This window comes from Patella vulgata, chromosome 3 (assembly GCF_932274485.2).
Source record: "Patella vulgata chromosome 3, xgPatVulg1.2, whole genome shotgun sequence".
In the NCBI taxonomy this organism is placed as follows: domain Eukaryota; kingdom Metazoa; phylum Mollusca; class Gastropoda; family Patellidae; genus Patella; species Patella vulgata.
The window spans coordinates 60103570-60125073 of NC_065881.2; the positions used below are offsets into that span (position 1 = coordinate 60103570).

Genomic DNA, 21504 nt, shown 5'->3' on the forward strand with positions numbered 1-21504 from the left:
CTCCATACAGTTTGCTATGAGGAAAATTTAGCCCATTCAGCGGCACTATGGCTTACTCTTATATATCGAATTCCAACTGTCAAGGGAACTTTTACGTGCACACCAATGTGTACACGGGACCTCGGTTTTTCGTCCCATCCTCTGTCCTGCATCACTGATAAGGGAGAACCACACTGGAAAATCTTGATGAATGTTCTCGGCTAATGCAGGGATCGAACACCCGACTTTTAGACTAGCGAGCCAGCGTCTTACCCACTTAGACACTGTGACCCCCTGGTTTCAAAAAGACTGAGTGAAGTAAATTACATAAGGGTCTCTGATCTCATTAAAATTAATATCATAGTCAGTAGATCTAGGATTGTAAGAGAAGTGATACTATATAGACTATATACCTTGATATCTCTAACACAGTTACTTATTTCTACAGCATATGCATCAGCTGAGAAGTTAGAACAAATTTCAAAAGATTTAGCTGATCTAACTTTATTGGTACATAATTCATTAGCTTTAGCTTCAGTTACACCAGAAGCAGTTGGCCAGGTAGCTGTCTGTTGAAAGAAAAACAATAAATTATTAGCATGGTATAATAAAAGACACTGTATTATATAAAAGCTGAAATAAGAGTATATTTTTTAAGTACATATGTGATTTGAAAGGTTTAATTTATTGACTTTGAAAAGGAATTAACCTATAGATAAAGATTGTAGCACTAACAGTTTAGCCTTTGGTTTCCTTATTACAAACAAACACTTAAATAATAAGTACAGACAATATACACAGACATTACAAACAATCAATAACAAATACATCAAGTGAATGGATCCAGGGGCCAAAAGTAAAGTAGTAAAGAAGATAAAAAAACATTTCATCAAATTATTCCACCCTCATCATTCCCTGAAGAATATCCAATTTTAAATCTTTATTGAAATAATCCATCTTACATTATGGGTTAAGCCTTCAACCCACATGATGTTCGAGTATAAATTCAACCATATTGGAAAATACCCGACGTTATTGAGAATAGCCTTTTTCCAGATTCCAGCTTGAATTTCAGAAAGACTTTATTCACTGGCACATACATTTATATACATAAGAGAATACAATGTACAGTCAAATAACATTATTAATGACACATGAGAAAGGAGATATTGGAAAATACCCGACATTATTGAGGATAGCCTTTTTCCTGATTCCAGCTTTAAAATAAAAAAAAATCACAACTTACAGCAGCAGCATTAAAGTTAGGATCATATGTAAAACTAGTTGTAGCACGTTTACGTCTGGTTGGTGTTTGTTGAGCAGCTATAGATTCTGTTACTAGTCGTTGGGTTATATCTTCACCTGAAAACAACAAATTAATAAATCATTTTAGTCTTTATTTTGTATTAGGTTCCAAGACACATTTTATGTAGAAGATTGGAAAAAAATATATAAATAAATGAATATTACCATTTGTAGTGACACCACATTCATCTACATCATAGAAATAACCACAAGCTGATTCTTCTTCATTATAACAATTACAATATATAGGTGTAGCCATATTGACAGTTCCTGGATAACCATTATAATTACTCTGACTATCAACAACTCTATAATAGTAGAACATAAATATTAAAATCTACAGGATTTGAATTTACATTTTGGTAGACATGATTAAAGATGCATTATGTAAGAGTTAAATCTTTTTTGTTTGGAATGTTATATAAGTCATTAATTAGACATTTATTCACACATGCCAAGCCCATAATCAACTCTCTAGACCATAGGATGGTTTTGGATTTCAATGGATTTAAACATGAGTGCCTGTTAATCATTTAAGTAAATAATGGATAAACGAGACATTGTTTATTATTGTAACAATGGTAGCAACGACAATCAAGACTACTTTGTTCTTCAAATGGCCAAAACTCCACTCAGAATGAAGTAATTTGACAAAATTTTCAACATATTCCCTTTTCATTGACTAGTTTTTAACTTTCATTATCTAGTTTTTAACTATTATAGCGAGAACTGTCAATTCTTTATCTAAATCTTACATAATGCATCTTTAACTGTCCGAATTGATTATATATTAAACCTCAGTGATAAAAGAACATCCTAATTTGTTTCTTTTCTAAATAAGAGTTCAGTGATGCTTGAAAATATATTTTTGTAGAAAGTGTTTTGTAAACTGTGTTTTAAATATGACCTGGGTAGTATTTGCTATAGCAGAACAATATAAATTTCTCTTTAAGGAGGAATTACCAGTTTGCATAGGAAAATAAATCTTATGTTACATATACCTGTATGTTATTCACAAAAAAATTTAAGCACTGGCCTATTTAGAGCAAAGCATTTTACATGAGCATTGCTGAACTGTTTGAAAACATCTATCTCATCTGTTCTAATAATAAAACAATTATAAATCACTGATAGATCTGACCAGTCAATACCTCAATTCACTAACGTCTCTTTAAAAACATACAGATTTATATTGGATTTATTTCAGTTTTATTGTTGTTTGAGATGGTCAACAGAAGTACCAGTTCTTACCTCCACGTCAAAATAAAAGCATCATCAACATCAGTTTTGTCAACCATGGTATATAGTGTACCATCTTGTCCTGTTAAATCATCAGCATCATTACCATTATAGTTACCACATAAACCTAAAAATATATAATATAATTAACACCAACATGTCTATCACATTATAGTTACCACATAAACCTAAAAATATATAATAAACACCATCATATATATCACATAGTTACCACATAAACCCAAAATATATAATATAATTAACACCATCATATTGATCGCATTATTTATAGTTACCACATAAACCTAAAGATATACAAGACAATAGAAATATATTTAATAACATCTTATTTATCACATTATGAAAGGACAGAAATTATTACTTGGTAATTAAAATATTATGTACAAATACATGGGCAGATCTACCATGAATGGGATGGTTGTTAGAGTACAGTTATTGAAGGTGTGTGTGCTTAGGTCAATATTTAGTTGAATTGTATTTCTTAGCACAGTCGTATAATAGTACTATAGTGATAAGTTAATGTAAATAAAAGTATTTCTAACAAAAGTCCCTCTAAGTCCCCTTGAAATCCAGTTAGCATGTGCACGCTGTATCATAAAGTCCGTCATTGAGTCAAATCCTCGGTTGTACGTGACAAGGAGTTGGGTCGCCTGTCCAACCTCGAGGGTTTTCTCTGGGTCCTCCGGTTTCCTCCCACTGCTAAAGACCCCTATGCGCAAGCAAATTAGGGAAATAAAATTGAACCATATGTTAGTCCCGAAATGACCTAGTTTGTGTCAAGTGGACGTTAACCCCATTTCTCTCTCTCTTCCCCTTGAAATCCATGCCTAAGGCTAGTCTTAACTCTTAACTTGATTGACTACACTTTATTATTACCCTTATTATTAAAATTGTTCGATATTCTAACTCATGAGGTCAAATGGCAGACTATCGCCTTTCAAGAGACGACTACCGCCAAGAGCGATTGCATTATTTCTTTTACTTTTTTCTTGTAAATCAAATTTCTTTTATCATTTTCATCTTTACAGGCCTACGACTGCCCCCCCCCTCCATTCACTTGATTTGATGTTTATTTCTTGCAATGTCTATGTAGTTTGTCTTGTCTACAGGTTTGTCTTGTCGGTTCTGCTTTGCATATAGTGTGGTCCTCCTGCACTTACTATCAGAGTGCAGTATATATATGTATACTATACAAATATACTAATTAATCATTATGTACTTACCTTTGACCTTGCCGAAATCTTTACCCGAAGGTACAATCCATATATTCATTGTTTGTTTATCATCATTCCTTATTATAACTTTAGTACCAGATGGAAGGATTATCTGTTGACAACAATAATTACTTTGGTTATATTCAAATAAACAAAGTATTGGTAATTCTTTCCAATTTTTACAGGGTACCCATAAGTATGCAAATTAAATGCCAATATTTAAAAAACAGCCAGTTGAAAATATTTAGCTGTTGGAAAACATCCAAACAGTTATAAAATTGTCTCCTAGTTTTCATTGAGTGACTTGATAAACAGAATTATTCAATACTGTTTGTTAACTTTGCCAATAGGTAATTAAAACGTATCAATAACATGCAAAATTTTATAAAATGAAGTATATCAGTAAGTTGTCACTACACACATCTCTGAGTTATAGACATGTTTATTAAGACACAAGTTGATCATTAGTCAAGAAGTTTGCACCAAACTTAACCAGACAACTGGAGTTATTTGGTTATTAGTTACTTGTAACTAGAATAAAGAGTTCTAAGACCCTTCTTAACAGAATTAACAAGTTTTATTAAATGACAAATATCTGTGAATGGCAGCTAAAATGTACTGCCTTTATATAAAAGTCCAAAGAAGAATTATGAAAAAGAATCCTTGCTTCTCTATAGTGAAATAAATAATCAATTATCAAACAACAAGTCAATAATGCAACAAATAATACCTTAAATTTCTGTCCACCTTGTTCTTGATATATTTTAGTACTAGGAGACATGTCACCTTTAACAAACAGTTGTGGTATAAAGGGAAAAGACTCAGCATCATCTTGTAGTTCACATTTACTAATTTTAAACACATCATCACCTGATCTTATAGTATAACCACATCCACTACTACCTTTACCTGTCTCTACATAAAAACCTCTAACCTGTAATTAACAAGATCAACAGTTTAATACGTATAAAAGATATGCTAGAAGATGGAACTCGTATTATATTTCCGTTTAATGTCAAAAATAAGTACATTTAAGTGTACTTGAAAGAGAGATATTTAATGTCCACTCAACTCAAACTAGATCACTTTGGAACTAATACATGGCTTAATTTTGATATTAACAAGTCACATTGTATCCCCTCAGCCCAATCCACATCCTCCTAGCATAACTTCTGCCATGCTTTAATCAAGGTATTAGAGAGTATTAATACATATATTATCCTACCTCTACATCCATCGTCGTATGTTGATATAAAATAAATTCACCAGTTCTCATATTATCGTAAGTTCTGAAGATATAAACATAGAAATTAAATGAATGATGACTAATGTAGTGATATATGTAGGAATTCCAGAAGGGAGGGGAGAGAGGAACAAAATGTTTAAATGCCTTCGACTAATGTTAAAGGTTGGGTGGTGGGTGTCATTATTTTGATTAAGAGTATTATTGGCTATAGCTGGGAAAAAAATAATACATTTTGGATAGGTCAAATATTCAACTGGCTTACAGATGATTAACACTTTACAAATATCAATTACAGACCACCAATGTAATATTTCATGAAAAGAGGTTTGTCTTCTTTATCATTCCAATTCAACGTTAAACAAAACACTTCATGTACCTCATTTGTTAACATTGTAAAGTGCACTGTTTTGAAAAAAATATAAGTAATAAGTCTCTTATACAAATTTCAAAACTTAAAGGCTCAATACCACTCTTGTTGTAACTGAATAATATGTCCCAATCTTTATTCTGGTCAACAAATTGTACTATTTTAGAATATGTCAATTAATTGATGATACAAATTTCATCTTAACACACCTTATTTAAAAATTTTGAAAAATTCAACATAATGGTTTGAAACGTCTAACGTAAACCTTTTCATATGAAACTTCAATTTAAAAATATTTTCGAACCCTCTGGACAAGTAAAATAGGATGTAATGGATAATTTACACAACAGGTAGGACACTTAAACATCTAGTACTTAGATAGAGATATTATTTATTTTCTGGAGCTTTCAAGCCAGCAAGGGTGTTATTGTCCCTTTAAAGAAGTACATAATATTTGAATATCAAAATGAAAAACATTAAACTTACTTTCCATCAAATGTTTTAATATGTGGATCACCAACTGAATTACAGTACGTTGATCTTAAATCAACACTCTTAACAGATACCTAAATAACAAAATCATATATCCCTTGTTATATAATATGTCTACTACAATAAATAAATTCTTTATTCAATAATTTATGTATGTCTTTTGTTACAGATTTTCCAAGATCATAATCTTAATAACGATCCCAATTCACGATTGTTTAGAAAATGGAAAAAAAGTTAAAGAATGCATAAAAAAAACTTGAATGGTACAAAATTTTAATTTTTTCACCTACCTTAAAACTTTCAATCAATTCTGAAGATTCAGTTCCTCCATGAGTAACATGTTCCATTATTTCTACTTCGTTTTCTAGATCAGAAGCCTTATACTGCCGATCAGAAATGGCCGTCAGTGACATGGTATGAACCAATGAGCTTCCTTTGATTGGAGTGCGACAGGAAGCAGAAGCCAGTTCACCAGGGTAACCAACTACAACAGTGTTAATCAGTTGTCCACTAAGACATTTATTTGGTCTAGTTCCTCTAATTAATTTGGCTTCGAATGAAATTGTACAAGTTTGACGATATTTGAGTAGACAATAATAATCTACAGGTTTACTGAATGTTATAGTAACATCTTGAGCGTCACCACCTTCTATCAGGACCATGTCTTGAGTTTTAACAACCTGAAATTTTATAAATGATGTAGGTATTAATACACTTTTAGCAAAGTAAACCCACCACACGCAATCTTAAAACTTAGTAAACCATATACATGTATTGAAATATTGCTTGCACACAATTTAATCTGGACATGCTTGATGGAGAAAATCAAGTCAATAGGAAACAAAGCAATAGAAAACAATCTTCAACACTTGACAATGTGTCTAAAATGAAGAATATAAGATGGTAGACAAGACATAATTTTATACTGTTTTATGAAATGTATCCAAAAAATGTACCATTTGTTTCATTGGTGTTGTCTTAAAAGATTTTTTCCTGGCTTTACTTAATATAATCAGATTGTGGCTTCTATCACGAGAAATAGTTTACAGACTTTGATAAATGTCTCTTGTGTTTAGTACAAGTAAATGCAACCTTCTCAATAAAGTATTCTACCATTACAAATCATTCTCAATGTCAGCACATCAATCCAAACAGGGGACTGAATGAGGGGCAGGTATCTATATCATGATTGATTCACACAAGAAAGATATACACAACATAAAACTAATAACAATATACCTGTTTAGAGAATGTTACTGGAATACTAGCTAAAGGTGGACTTGTTTCTACTGTACAACGTTTAGGATTACTAGCTGTCACTTGACATGATATCTGTAAGATAAAATAAGATAACATTAAATTCACTAAAAAAAAAAATCAACTTTCCTCAAGCCCATTTGGCACCACTGGCATGTCATGCCGTGCACCAAAATATAGTTCTTGTAATAAACTCTTATGGGACAAAATGTAGTACTAAAAAATGGCTTGTTCAATACAAATGAACTAGTATTCATAATGTGATGGAAGGTAAATTATGTATGAGAAAGTAAAATAAAAGGATTACATGAACTTACTCCATTAGATAAAACAGCTGTTGTATTAGTTATATCTTTATAATCTAACACATGTGATTCTTGTGTTATTATATCTTCTTGTTTAACTGTAGTATCACCAACCATCCAACTTATACCATAAACAACACCCTCTTCACTAGCTTTCTGTGGTTTACATATATATGATAGTTTATCACCATTTAAATCATAATTTAGAGCTGGAGCACCGGGCATTTTAGGATAACTATCTGCTGCAGCTGTAAACAATAACATTATATGGAATCAAAATGTAAATGATTGAAAGGTAATCAAAATGTAAATGATTGGAAGGTAACAGTTTGAGAATATGACTGCCTAAAAGAATGAAAATGCCTATAAGAATAACATAATGGAGCCAAAGTGTAGCTGCTGAATATCTTTGATTTTGTCACAATGTAGTATTGAATTGGATACTTCGATCGTGATGGGGAAAACTCTACATGAATAAGCCGAAATTGGCTTGTTTACTAATTTTAGTTTCATTTTTTAACTCTATAATCCAACTGACTTAGGACATGATCTGACTCTTAAATCATCTTGTCGGTGGATCACCAGATCTGCCTTATATTTTGCATACAATATCATCTAAACACCCAGATGTAACTATATAGTAAAATCAAGACCCTAAATGCCTGTATAATTTGGTCCCAAATTTTCACTCTTCTCCCAAATTTTTGTTTCCTGTTTCTTGTAAAAAGTCTTACCCAAAAAGTTAAATTACAGTACTCTTAAAGACAATCCTATATTTTTTCATAAATCATGTTATATTATATTTAACGACATAGTACAACACATCTAAACTACCCAAGGTTTAATCAAGATAATTTCAGCATTTCAATATTTCTCAACTTATACAAAACAAAATGTTTATCACACTTTAAACAACAAACTTACATATGCAAGCAGTGGTAGCAGCAGTGGTAGCAGCAGTTGTCTCTACAGTTGTTTGAGATGTGTCAGCAGTGGTCTCTGGGCTTGTATTAGTTGTCTCAGGAGTAGTTACTGGTGTTGTGACTGTGACATTTTCAGGTGTTGTGACTGTGACATTTTCAGTTACTTCAGGTGTTGTGGCAGTGTCATTTTCAGTTGTTGCAGGTGTTGTGACAGTGCCATTTTCAGTTGCTTCAGGTGTAGTAACTGTGATATTTTCAGTTGTTTCAGGTATAGTGACATTTTCAGTTGTTTCAGGTGTTGTGACAGTGTCATTTTCAGTTGTTTCAGGTGTAGTAACTGTGACATTTTCAGTTGTTTCAGGTGTTGTGACTGTGACATTTTCAGTTGTTTCAGGTGTTGTGACTGTGTCATTTTCAGTTGTTTCAGGTGTAGTAACTGTGTCATTTTCAGTTGTTTCAGGTGTTGTGACCGTGACATTTTCAGTTGTTTCAGGTGTACTGACTGTGTCATTTTCTGTTGTTGCGACTGTAGTTGCTTCAGTTTGGTTTGTAGGTGTTGTTTCTGTGATATTTTCAGTTGTTTCTGTTGGAGCTACAGTTGTTCCTTCTATAAAATATGAAAGATATATTAAATCAAGAGAGAGAGAGAGAGAGAGAGAGAGAGAGAGAGAGAGTTTAATGCTCACTTGACAAACTAGGTCATTTCAGGATTAACATATGGTACAATTTTATTTCATTGATTCGCTAGCGAGTAGGGGTCTGTAGCAGTGGGAGGAAACTGGAGGACCCAGAGAAAAGCCACGAGGATGGACAGGTGACCCTTCTTCTTGTCACATACAGGCGGGAAATCTAAACCACGCCACTTGACTCAATGACAGATCTTAAGATCACCTTCGGCCAACAACCCAACCCCACTACCGATGATAGCATAATAGTACCTTTGACTGTAGACAACCAATTAAATGTCGGAATAAAAATGCCATTTCAAAAGACTTAGCAGAATTCGCATTACCAAAGGTTTGATTGGTAACTTGATCTTGAGCCAACCAATCACAACCTATGCATTATAATGACATGGAGTAAAACACCCAAAAAATAAAACAGAAAGAAACATTAGAATAGTCTCACCTTCTATTATGTCATAATAATTGCTAATGTCTTACCTTCTGCCTCAATATTCAGAGCTTTTGCAACAGGTCGGGTAGAATTAATAACCTTTAATTCACTGATAGAGACGTTAGCAAAATCATCAACTTCTGCAGCTTTTCCAATGATAAAATCTGGAGTCTTGGTTTCAGTGACATTACGGGGGATAAATTTAGCTGTTTCTGCTGCCATCTCGCCATCAAGATAAAGTGTCAAACCAGATTGGATGCTCCATGATATATCTATAGAAATGTAGATGTTGAGTTTTATATCTGTTGTAAAAACAGTCCATTCTTTAGTTTGGGTACTGATTGTAACTTGGTAACGGTTTCTACGGTAACACATTGCTATGCCATAACTGTTGACCAAATCACCTCCATTTGTAAATATGTACATATCCTCTTTTACTCCTGTTACTTTTAAGTTGAAGGAAACAGTCATTCCAAGTAAACAATTTTCTGGGTTTATCAGACATGGAGGTATATTATCTGTAAATTTGATGTACTGATCTATACCGTTCAATTGTATCGCCATATCAGTATTTTTACCAGGTACTAAGACCGGATTACCAAATACGGTCAAGTTGGTAGTGGTAGTAATCAGGATATTGTTTACAATGTTCATGAAGTAAAAGTTAAATAACATTATTTCATTTCCTGAAAAATAGATATAAATATATTTACTGGTTCATCAGACAAAAAGATTTATCTTATAAACATCAAAGATGTATACATATAGGTACAAAGCTTGCAGTTCTTAGAGAGTTTCAATAGTTTACACCTGCTAACACTTAAGCAAATCAAATCAAGAATAATGTATTTTTTTCATTATAGAAGGATTGGCCTCTAGTTGTATAAATGCAGCTCAGGCTTTTTTCTTGACATTAGAGACAGTAATTTGACACAATATAACAGTAATCTTTCTTACTTGTAATTGGTACCCATGTTGTTATTCCACCACTACATTTTTCCAGTGTATTTACAGGGTTAATGAAACCTTCACCATAACAACTACCTTCTATATCACATACATCAGACTGAAAAATAAAACAAACTTAATTTCGCAACAACTCTATTGTCATATTATATTGGTATATTAAATATCATTGTGGTCTGATCCCTTATGTTAAATTAGATACAAGTTGTCTGCCTTATGTTGTAGTTCTTTTGCCTTTTTGAGTACGGTAATAAAGATAGAGATTAGAATTTTAACATGGAGAATGGTGGTTTTTCACTTTCTCCCACATGTTTAGTATAACACCTCAGGATCCAAGGATCCGAATATAACATGGTGGAGATGCTATGGAAACATTTTCCAGATTTCATCAAAATACATAAATTTTAATAGTATCACCGACATAAAATAAATGTGTTAATAGTATATATAGTATCTATAAACTTATAAAGTTTGTTTTATAAATATAAAAGAAAGCCATAAATCTACAATACCTTCAGAGTGCATCCATCTTCTGTACAAATGTAACAAATAGAATCAAATGTTATTGTACGAATTGATCTAGCACTGACAAGTTGACCATCGTTACTGACAGCTACTTCATATATATCTGGTTTATCTACATTACATATGATCTGTTCATCACTGATAAATACAGCTGAAACATCTAGACTCGTACTAGTCACTGTAAATGATGTTCCCGATTTCTGAAAAAGATATATGCAACGACTGTTAAACATAATGCTACTAGCTACATTTTCACTTTATGATTATATAGAGGTCAATTCTTTGCATTACATTTTAACGTCCAGCCTTCCCCTTGAAAAGTCATTTGGATTATCACTAGATTCTCTGTAACATTAAAAACTTTCTTGAAGAGGTCACTTCTTTCTAACATTCTGACTCAGTCTAGAAAGGAAAATTTCTTGTAACATCTTTACCCTTTGCTGTAACAATAAGGTCTGCTTTACGCCAGCAGAAAAAACGTCAAATTTCTATACGTAATTATTTGTATTTCCATGTGTACTGATATTCTCTGAACATTTGGGGGAATCATACGTAAATGATGTCATAAATGAGGATTTTTCTTTTCAGCATGGAGGCTGACATTATTTTGTTTATTCTCTGAAACATCCTGACCTTCCTGCATCCTATCAACTGGTCTAATCAGTGAATCATTCTGAGATTACATAATAGAGAAAACAAAACATCGCAATAATTCTACCATTCTATCTATTTTACCTCCTACACTACAGGACTTAAATCATGCTCCATATACTACATATATCATGCTCCGCATACTTTTAATTCTTAATTAAATGAATTACTACAGGACATATATCATGCTCCGCATACTTTTAATTCTTAATTAAATGAATTTCTTACCTCTATTAATTTAAGTTTACAGATAAGTGTATTTAGGTCTAAGAATGATTCTCCAAACACAGATATTTGACTACAGTTAAACAGACGACTATCACATAATGGTCTAGCTGTACTATAAACTGTAGGTGGCTGTGTTAGACTCACTGAACAATCTGGAGCACTGTAGTCATCATCACATATGCATTCACCTAAAAATATCATAAAAATGGAATGGAATAAAATTTGATCAACACAATACTTCAGTCAGTTTGAGACAAGCATACAGTGTGCGATGCAAGGAAAGGAATTATCTTGTTGGGTGTGTAAAACTGGGCGTCACTTTTCTATAGTGAAAAATTTGAAACATGATATTTTGATTCACAGTCTAAACCAGCGGTTGCCAGGAAAGAAAAGCCTACATTTTGCAAGAGATGGATAGAAAACAAGCTAAAAAAAAAAATGTTGATATTTTTAAACATTTTTTAAAATCTGATAAAAATTGTGTCCTCTAGAGGATCCACAAGTTAGATAGACCTATATTTCAAGTTTTGTCAAAATCGGATAAAAATTGTGTCCTGTAGAGTGTCCACAAACAAATTTTGGACAGATGACAATATATGTCAACATAAAAATGTGGGCGTATAAAAAGGGACGCTGAATATGACTGTATGATAGCATAAGTTTACCCTGCAAGTTATCACAAGATTATAAAACTTACCATTTTCACATTTACCGTGTCCATTACAGTCGCCAGGACATAATTTATCTATAATATCTGGTGGTGGTATAATTACTTCTTGTCCATTTACAGTTTCATTAACCCATAGTTCAACATTATATTCTATAGCAGTTCTACATTCTTGTATAAAATTATCAGCAGCGGATTCAGCCCACTCAATCAGATCTGTAATCTGTAGTAAAAATTTATACTAATTTACAAATATTCTCCAACAAGAAAAAACATGCATTTAATAATGGATTCAATATTAACATTAGACTCCTGTCTTCTTACTACTTCTTAAAGAGAAAACCCAAGGTTTGGCAGGGGACCCTACACTTTGTCATGTAAAGTGTGGGATCACAAAGATGCCACTTGACTCAATGACAGACATTATGATCTAAAGTGCACAATTCAACCACCCAACCTTCCATAGACAGAGAATTTTACATAATACAGGACTAAAATCCAAGCAAAACCCCAAGTTAGGCAAGCGATCCTACTCTGTGTCATGTACAAACATGAGATGGAAACCTGACATGCATAGATGTTATCAGGTCAATATTAATTGAGTAACTGCCCATATACATACCTTAATATCCTCAATACAGATTTCTATACTGTCTGTTATTTGAAGGCCTTTAACTTGTTTACATGCTAAACCAGATGTTGTATTCTCTATTATATTTCTACATGTCTTAGCTACTTCAATCTCGGTTTTATTAGTAGGTGTCGGCCAATTAAATGTCTGAAAAGAGATTTTACAACAATATCAATATGATGTTAAAAATAATTAGTATATTTACAATATCTAACTACAAAATAATTAATCAATCCAGTATCTAAGCTGTGGAAGTCTATTAAATAAAATTGAAGCTGTTGATGAGCAGTAATTAATATATTATTATCCAACACTTTGTCTAAATCTATCTCAAATATTTCATCAATATTTTGTATAAATCTATCTCAAATACTTCATCAATACTTTGTTTAAATGTATCTCAAATACTTCATCAATACTTTGATTAAATCTATCTCAAATACTTCACTGTGCCTAAATCTCTCTCAAAGACTTAGTCAATACTTTGCCTGAATCAATCTCAAATACTTTATCATTACTTTGTCTAAATCTACCTTAAATACATCATCAATACTTTGTTTAAATCTATCTCAAATACTTCATCAAGACTTTGTTTAAATCTCAAACACTTCATCAATAGTTTTTTAAGTCTCAAATACATACCTGTGATATATAATTTATATCATATTCAAATATCTTTAGTGTTTGTTTAGTCTGACATTTTTCTGGAGGATTCTGTGTTTCTGTATCTAATAATAACTGTTCTGTAATATCTTTACCTGAAAAAAAAAAAATTACAACCAACATCACTACTATTTCATAAAACAACAATATCAAGTATGTGATATTTAAAGGAAAAATCCCAGATATATTGATATGAATATGTCAAATAATAGATAGAAACATCTGTTCTAGTCCCAGACAATTTACCTGATGCTCTTTGATATGTTTTCACAGAAATATCAATGTCTTGACTAGCAATAAAGTTGAAACTAGATAAACCTGTCTACAACTCAGACGTGTGGGTGGTAAAGTTTACAAACTATATCAAATAGTTACATAAGAATTACATTACCCTTAGAAACTGTCCAGTAAAATGTTACAAATACAATATTGCTTATTACCTCTTTTAGAATTCTTTGCAACAGAAGCACAAGACGTGTGTTCAGGTAAAATATCACAGGTTTCTGTTGTATCTTGACAACTGCAGAAAGTCATTTGAGGTGTGAGCTTGGGTGTTTCTGTTGTACAATATCCAGTGTACATAGATTCTTCAACTGATACTCTGTAATAATATATATATTTATTTTATCCATCTTCAATCAAGCATTAGACTGATAATATTTTATTAATGATAAAATTATATTCCATTATCAGTCTATTTCTGCTTACAGGAAACTAAATGCATTTAACTGGTTCATTTGCTCTTCTAAGAAACCTAAATGATGAGGCTTAACCAAACCTCTATTATAATGTTGTAAGGTAGTCTATTGGGAATAAGAGATTTTCTATCATATTACAGAATTTTGAATTTCCTACCTCCAGCTTCTAGAGAACTCTGTTGGTTGTTTGGTTCTCTCGGTAAATAGTGCTCCAGTCTGTCTGATCACTAAATCATTGGTTTTATCTTTATCAAAGGTACCACATAATCCTTCTGTCTGTTCATAATCTATAGCAGACGCACGGAACCAGACATCAAGATATCTTCCTCCTACGGCTTTTGACTTTTTGATGGTAACATATCCTCCTGTTGGTAGCATAACCTGTACAAATATATCATTTAAAAAATCTCATAAATGCTCTAACTGATCCTAAAGCATAATGTTAAACACATGCTACTCTCCAATGAAATAAATCCAGATGTCGGTGGCCCATTGACTACTTCCAGTGAGTATTAAACATGTTTCAGGTTGCCCAACAATTGCTGTGTTCTATGATGTGCTCTCCTGAAACAACGGTTACTTGATCATTTATCTAAACAGGTATTAAAAAATTTACTAAAAGTAATCAAGTGAACCCAGGGATTGTACAATTTCAAATTTTGGTAGAACGGATGGATCCTCATCTTCCTGGAAGCTTGTGACATATTTCATTGTTTACATAATAGATGTTAAAATATGCTTGGTTTCCTGGCACAAATATATTTCCAATAGAGATCAATTAATGTACCTTTATCTTTTTTCCATTTCGATATCTGAGAATCCTGGTTCCTGGAGTAAGTTCACCATTCATGTACAGGTTGATGGTTACCGGGGTCTTTCTGTTAGGTTCTCCACGACTGGGACCACAGCGATCAACAACTATGACATCATCACCCGATCTAATGGCGACAGCACAGGTACATGCAGCTTTATTCAAACAGCTTCTATATAAACCGTGAACCTGATATGGTAGGGTCTTGTGACGATACATCAAAAATTCTCCTTCTAGGAAGTTATTATATTTTCTGAACAAAATAAAAACATTCTTTGAAACACATACTAAAGGAACTAGAGGCAATAGCAGCATGTCATTTCTGTTTTGCCATAATCTTTTTTATTCAGTTCAAATCACATATAAAAAACCCTGAAAATTTTAGCTCTTAAAAGATTAAACTGTTTTCGAGATATTGCCACCAGAAGATATGACAAGTCATGTTACAAACGAAAGGCTCTTCAAACGATAAGAATACACCATGTGGTTAGAGAAATATGATGTGATTCCTTTCCGAAACTACTTGGTAGTAAACAATCTATTGGCCTGGATCTAACTATAAAACACCTTTTAAACTATCTAAACCAACATGCCTGCTTACCAAAGGTATGAAATGGTATTCTTAAATTCAATCTAAATTTATGAAGACATGTTTTAAATCCGACAGCCACTACGGCACTACTGTAAACTACAGCAGAATAATTTTTAATAAACTGAAACAGGATTTGAGTCAGATACTCTTTGGAATCTCCAAATTAATGATCAATCTTGTCTTGTGGTATGATTTCTGGTTATAGATAATGTGGAGTTTAAATTTACAGAAATGAAAATATATTAACAATACTTTTGATCATAAAAACCCACAAAAAAAATTCCAATTAGATGTAAAAGTTTTTAAATCTCACCGTCCATCAAATGTTTTCATATGTGGATCACCAGTACTACTACACATTGCTATTTGATCTCTGTCTATAATCTTAACCTGTAACAGGTAAAAATATTCTTGTCTAAAATGGGTATTGATTTATACGTACTGTACATATCTTTAATAACTTTACGGTAATAATTTAAGCTGCACGTGCAAAGTTTCACTGTGGAACAGCTATGTTGGAATACTAGAGAACACAGCATTTGTTGTCTGTCGCCGTTTGTCAGCCATTCTGCTATATATCAGGTATGTCATGAACTATTGATAACCTGATGTATGTTCTTCTTTTAATATATTTTATCATTGATAACAATGTTGTTAATGCTGGTTGTTCGGCCAAAACCACACATTTCGTTATTTCCCCTTTATTTAAATCAAAACACTCCCAAAAGACTTTCAGTTCAAAGAAAATAAAATGAATGGGGTTTAATGACTCTTCCTAACTATACTTTGGTTTTTTAGGGACTAACACAAGATATCATTTTTTTCTAATTCTGCTACAAATGAATTTGAGGTGCATCTGTCCAATCCTAGTGATTATTTTGAGCTGAAAAAAATTTTAGCTGAACCTTTCAGACTACTTCTTCACATTTTGATGTTAAATTTACATACTTTTATGAATTGATTCACTATGCAATCTGGGAATGCTCCTTGAACAGGTTAGCATAAGCTGAGCTGTATGATCATGAATTAAAGAACTTACCGTAACTGTAGACATTGTTTGTATAAAAATACTTTGACCATTTTCCATTACGTGAGCCATAACATCTAAAATTCGTGTCTGGTCTTTATCTTTCAGTGAATCAATGGCAGCTTTGACTGGAATACGTACACCAGAAATCCAATTAAAGGGTGTGATAAGAGCACCACAGAATTTGTTCTCATTTTCCTGAGTCCAGCCAATCAAAGCTTGAGGTACTTGACGTCTGTCGGCACATTTGATTTCACGTCGAACCAATTTGAAGAATGAAGTGATCTTAAAGGTGCAGTTACTAGAAGCAGGACAGAATAGTCTTGGAGGGAACAGGCATGTTACAGATAAATATTCTTCCATACCACCCTCATAAACTGTTATTTCTTTAGTCATTACCTACAAAAACATACATAATTAGTACAGATTCATGTTTTTCATTTAGCCATCGAACTTATTGAAAAGAAAAACAGAGAGAGATTAAAGTTCCATTTCCTTGTTAAAAAATAAGCTTTTTGCAGTGGTCTCTAGCAGAGACTCTGGAGAATCCTATTCCTTGTCAGTCCACATGTGAGACAGTATTCCTGAAACTTTGATAGAGACCTTATAAAATATAGCACAAGCCTATCAACCTTTAATCATGTGCAGAACATGTGGTATGAATTTTATGTATCAATATCTTGTCTCAGTTGATTTACATGAGACTAATATAAATATGATCTTATTACCTGTAATGTTGCTGTGATGGGTTCACTCTTTCTCTCTGGACCAGTAGTTTGATCACAATCACTAATATAACAAACTGACACACTACATTCAATCTGTAATCATATACAAAACAGATTTAAATCTTAATCCAGAAAGGTTAAAATATATGACCATTATTCCACTCTAGCTTCAAAAGTTATATAAACTATCATTTCAACATTTTATTCCTATAATCAACCCTCTAGTACATTGGATGGCTTGGACATTTAGTGGATTAGACCCCTCTTGCCGTTTAAAATCAAGATTATTTTGTTAAAACTTCAAACACGCATAATTTTGCTCACAATAAAGTAATTTTACTGAAATTCTCAATATATTCATCTCTCATTATCTATTTTGCAACAATTACAGTAATAACAGCCAGTTCTTTATCTAAATCTTACATAATGCATCTTTAAGCAGAATTGAGATGGAAAAGAAGTCATTTAAATACATAAAAAAATACAAATGGACAATGTATTGTAGTCATATAAATATCACATGTACAAATAATGACCCAGGAATATGTATATAGTAAGTTACATGTCATACAAAGACACTAATTATGAGTTGAGTGTCATTAAATAAGCAGTTTAACATTCCCACTATACTATTTCAAAAATTGAAATAAATTTAGCAGAAACTCATATATTTTTATCATGTGAAAGGCCATAAAATCAATGTAACATAAATACAATGTTCAATAATATGCAATAGCTTAAATATTTATTACTTACAGCATCACCATATTTCAACTGTGGTAGACTGGTTTCCTGAAGTATGCTTGATGTTTCATTTATGAGAGATTCACTTATAACGTTATCTTTACCATGATACCATTTAACTCTATATTGTACACCTTCAATATCTAATGGCTCAAAACTACAGTTTAATGATATGGCTGCCATGGGGTTGGTCTTGTCGATAATAATAGAGACTTTAGGTGCTTTTTCAAATATTGGCAGAACTGAAAAAAAAGGGTGAAATTTAGGTTTATGTAAATTATGCAAGATATGAAACAAAGAATAATATTTTCTAATAAAATTTATGATAATTCTGAGATTATTTCCATAATCACCGATAACAATATATGAGCAACACATAGGATTCTATAAGCTGGTTCGAATCAAAAGATAGATGCGCACCCAGAGAATTATCTTTGCGAGAAGAAAGAAACAGACATTACTTTCTTACAACTTCCTAATGTCTAGGTGAGAAATATTTCCTTTCATTTGGACATGTGAAAGGGAACCAACTAACTACCTCTAAGATCACTGGGATATTTGATAACCCACCTGTTAAAACGTTGAGTTTCTCTGTGGTTTCCTGTGTTGCATAAGCAACATTTAATCCTTCAACTGACATCTTAGCCTTCTCAAATTCTCCAACTTCAACCGGGCTGCCGATATTGAACGTTGTTGAAACTGTTATATCTTTCCTGGTTCGTGTTATATACCGTTCTGTTTTACACACCATCTTGTCTTCTAGGTAAAACTTGAGACCGAGTTGTTGACTCCATGATAGTTTCACATTCATAAACACATTGATGGAGAATTTACTTGTAGAGCATGTCCATTCTTTCTCTTTTGTGTTCACACGCAAATTAACCCGGCCATTTTGTAACCACATAACTAACCCATATTTATCAGGAATTTCTGCACCATTAGTGAGGATTACTGCTTTCTCTTTGAATTCAAGGAATTTAACTCTAAATGATATGGTTAGACCAAGTTTGCATTTAAGAAGATCACCCATACATTCTGTTGATTTGTCACCTACGTTGATATATTGGGTAGCACCATCTAATAGAACAGCTAAACCACCCAATGGTCCCACATCAGCTTTTGGTGAGCCAATCAATGTAAGATTGAATGATTTTGTAACTAATACATTGCTGACAACCTCTACAAAATCTAGTCTCGTAACTTTCACATCAGTTGCTGAATAAATTAAATTGAGTATATTAAAAATAGATTTGACAGAATAATTTATTTATTTGTCAACAAAAAAATACTATTAAAAAATATGAACTAATCTATTATCAACATTACGAGAGTCTTGTCTCTGCCTTTCTCTGAAGCAAGGATAAAAAAAACTATCAATAGTTAACTATTGCCAAATCTACATTCTAGGTAAGTGTTTTCATTGGTCTAGCCAGTTCTTTTTCAGACTAATCAAATTAGTCAATACAATCCCTGGGTGATTTTACTTCATTCAATTATCGGTACCAAATCATCAATATCATCCACTATATATTGATGTCATAAATAATCTATACCATTGAGTTGGATGAACATTAATTTGTCACTATCAAATGGCTATAATAATATCTACTTCTTTCTATTTCAAGTTTGGAAGAAACTTTATATACACAGCATGTGACATATACTTTAATGAAATAAATCAACGGTAACAGCTGCAATATCATGTGAAAGCCTAATGATTTTCTACAAAATAAACATGACATCCAACCTTCGTTATGTAATAGCTGTGAAGTTGTGACACCTAAAATTTATCATGAAAAGAAATGGTATGGTAATTCAATCTGAATTTTATTTTCCAATACGAAATTGACTGGCAAATAAATTTTTCAGCCAGTGATTTTAAATTGCAGGTGAACATTGACAGTCAAATTAAAAATAAATTTACCTTTTATAACTGGCCATTGTGTGCTGCTTGAATCAATCTGACAGATTTCTTGTTCATTATCTTTGTTAGAGAATCCATCTTCATAACACACATTGTTAATCCTACATATAGAAGTCTTGAAAAAAAAAATTATATATATTTAATACGAAATAGTTCTATAGCAGACATGCCGAACATAAATCACCAACTAATCATTTGTTTTGACAAAAAAAAGAAAAATATCCTTTTCAGGTTTTGGTGAAAAAGAGTTTTATTTGAAAATATCAATAATAGCTTATATGATGAAGTAAAACAACAATTATTTTAAAGAATTTCCTATTTGACATATTTGTAGTTTTCAAAAATGTTTTGAAGAGCTTATATGCAAAACACAGTATATGCCATTCCTGCCAAAAATGAGATAATTACGCAATCATAGGTCAATATAAAAATTTATCAATGCTTGTTCTGTCCACTAATGCGGTAAAATTTATATATATGCCACACAAAATGACTAAAACGGATATACCATCAAATGACACATATCTCATTTAGAAAACAAGCTCTGTTAAAGAGAACTATTTCCATTCCTACACTATTTATAAGATTATACAAAATAGAACAATTTTTGTATATTAATAATTAAAGTTAAACTTACTCTATCTTGACAGCCATTGCTAGTACATGTCTGACAAATGGAGTTATATCTAATAAAGTTGAGTGGTGTACTATATGTTATACCATCGTTACTAACACTGATAGAATAACTAAATTCATTATCTGGTAATATACATTCTATCTGTTCTTCTAGTTTAAATATAGCTAAACTTGTTACTGCTGTATCACTTGTTACTTCAAACTTATCCATCTATAATATATAACAGATTCCAGCTAAAAATGGGCGACACTGAATTTCAACATGGTTCAATCCTATCAAGGTGAATCTGGATTTTGATAGGGTTTTGCCATATGATTAGCTGAACAATCTCAGCAAGTCTTAAGTTTCAGTGAGAGGGCCAATAATGTCACATAAAATTGATGCAGATCTTAATAGGTTTCTTCTTATAATTCGTCAAACAGTTCCATCAATTCTTCAAAACCCTACAATGGATGTAAATGCTGTGGCAGATAGGACTTAAATTTTACAAAACAGACTATATGTTAATTCATGGGTAAAAATCTTTCAAGTATTTTCTATCAATTTTT

General features: G+C 32.2%; 1 protein-coding gene across 1 annotated transcript in view; it reads right to left on the bottom strand.

Annotated features, from left to right (window-relative positions):
• LOC126816797 (uncharacterized) overlaps positions 1-21504 on the bottom strand; it is a 112182-nt gene that overhangs the window by 6435 nt on the left and 84243 nt on the right. The window contains exons 124-152 of the mRNA XM_056099289.1: positions 20957-21166; positions 20320-20434; positions 18966-19610; positions 18408-18637; positions 17652-17744; positions 16936-17322; positions 16210-16286; positions 15281-15557; positions 14651-14874; positions 14236-14396; positions 13775-13890; positions 13124-13279; positions 12532-12724; positions 11835-12022; positions 10943-11155; positions 10422-10530; positions 9512-10150; positions 8350-8955; positions 7438-7673; positions 7103-7195; positions 6154-6543; positions 5858-5937; positions 4984-5047; positions 4489-4692; positions 3768-3870; positions 2536-2650; positions 1450-1592; positions 1226-1341; positions 393-548 (exon numbers count right to left, since the gene is read on the bottom strand). Coding sequence (XP_055955264.1) covers positions 393-548; positions 1226-1341; positions 1450-1592; positions 2536-2650; positions 3768-3870; positions 4489-4692; positions 4984-5047; positions 5858-5937; positions 6154-6543; positions 7103-7195; positions 7438-7673; positions 8350-8955; positions 9512-10150; positions 10422-10530; positions 10943-11155; positions 11835-12022; positions 12532-12724; positions 13124-13279; positions 13775-13890; positions 14236-14396; positions 14651-14874; positions 15281-15557; positions 16210-16286; positions 16936-17322; positions 17652-17744; positions 18408-18637; positions 18966-19610; positions 20320-20434; positions 20957-21166 — 6339 coding nt within the window. The remainder of the gene's footprint in view (positions 1-392; positions 549-1225; positions 1342-1449; positions 1593-2535; positions 2651-3767; positions 3871-4488; positions 4693-4983; positions 5048-5857; positions 5938-6153; positions 6544-7102; positions 7196-7437; positions 7674-8349; positions 8956-9511; positions 10151-10421; positions 10531-10942; positions 11156-11834; positions 12023-12531; positions 12725-13123; positions 13280-13774; positions 13891-14235; positions 14397-14650; positions 14875-15280; positions 15558-16209; positions 16287-16935; positions 17323-17651; positions 17745-18407; positions 18638-18965; positions 19611-20319; positions 20435-20956; positions 21167-21504) is intronic.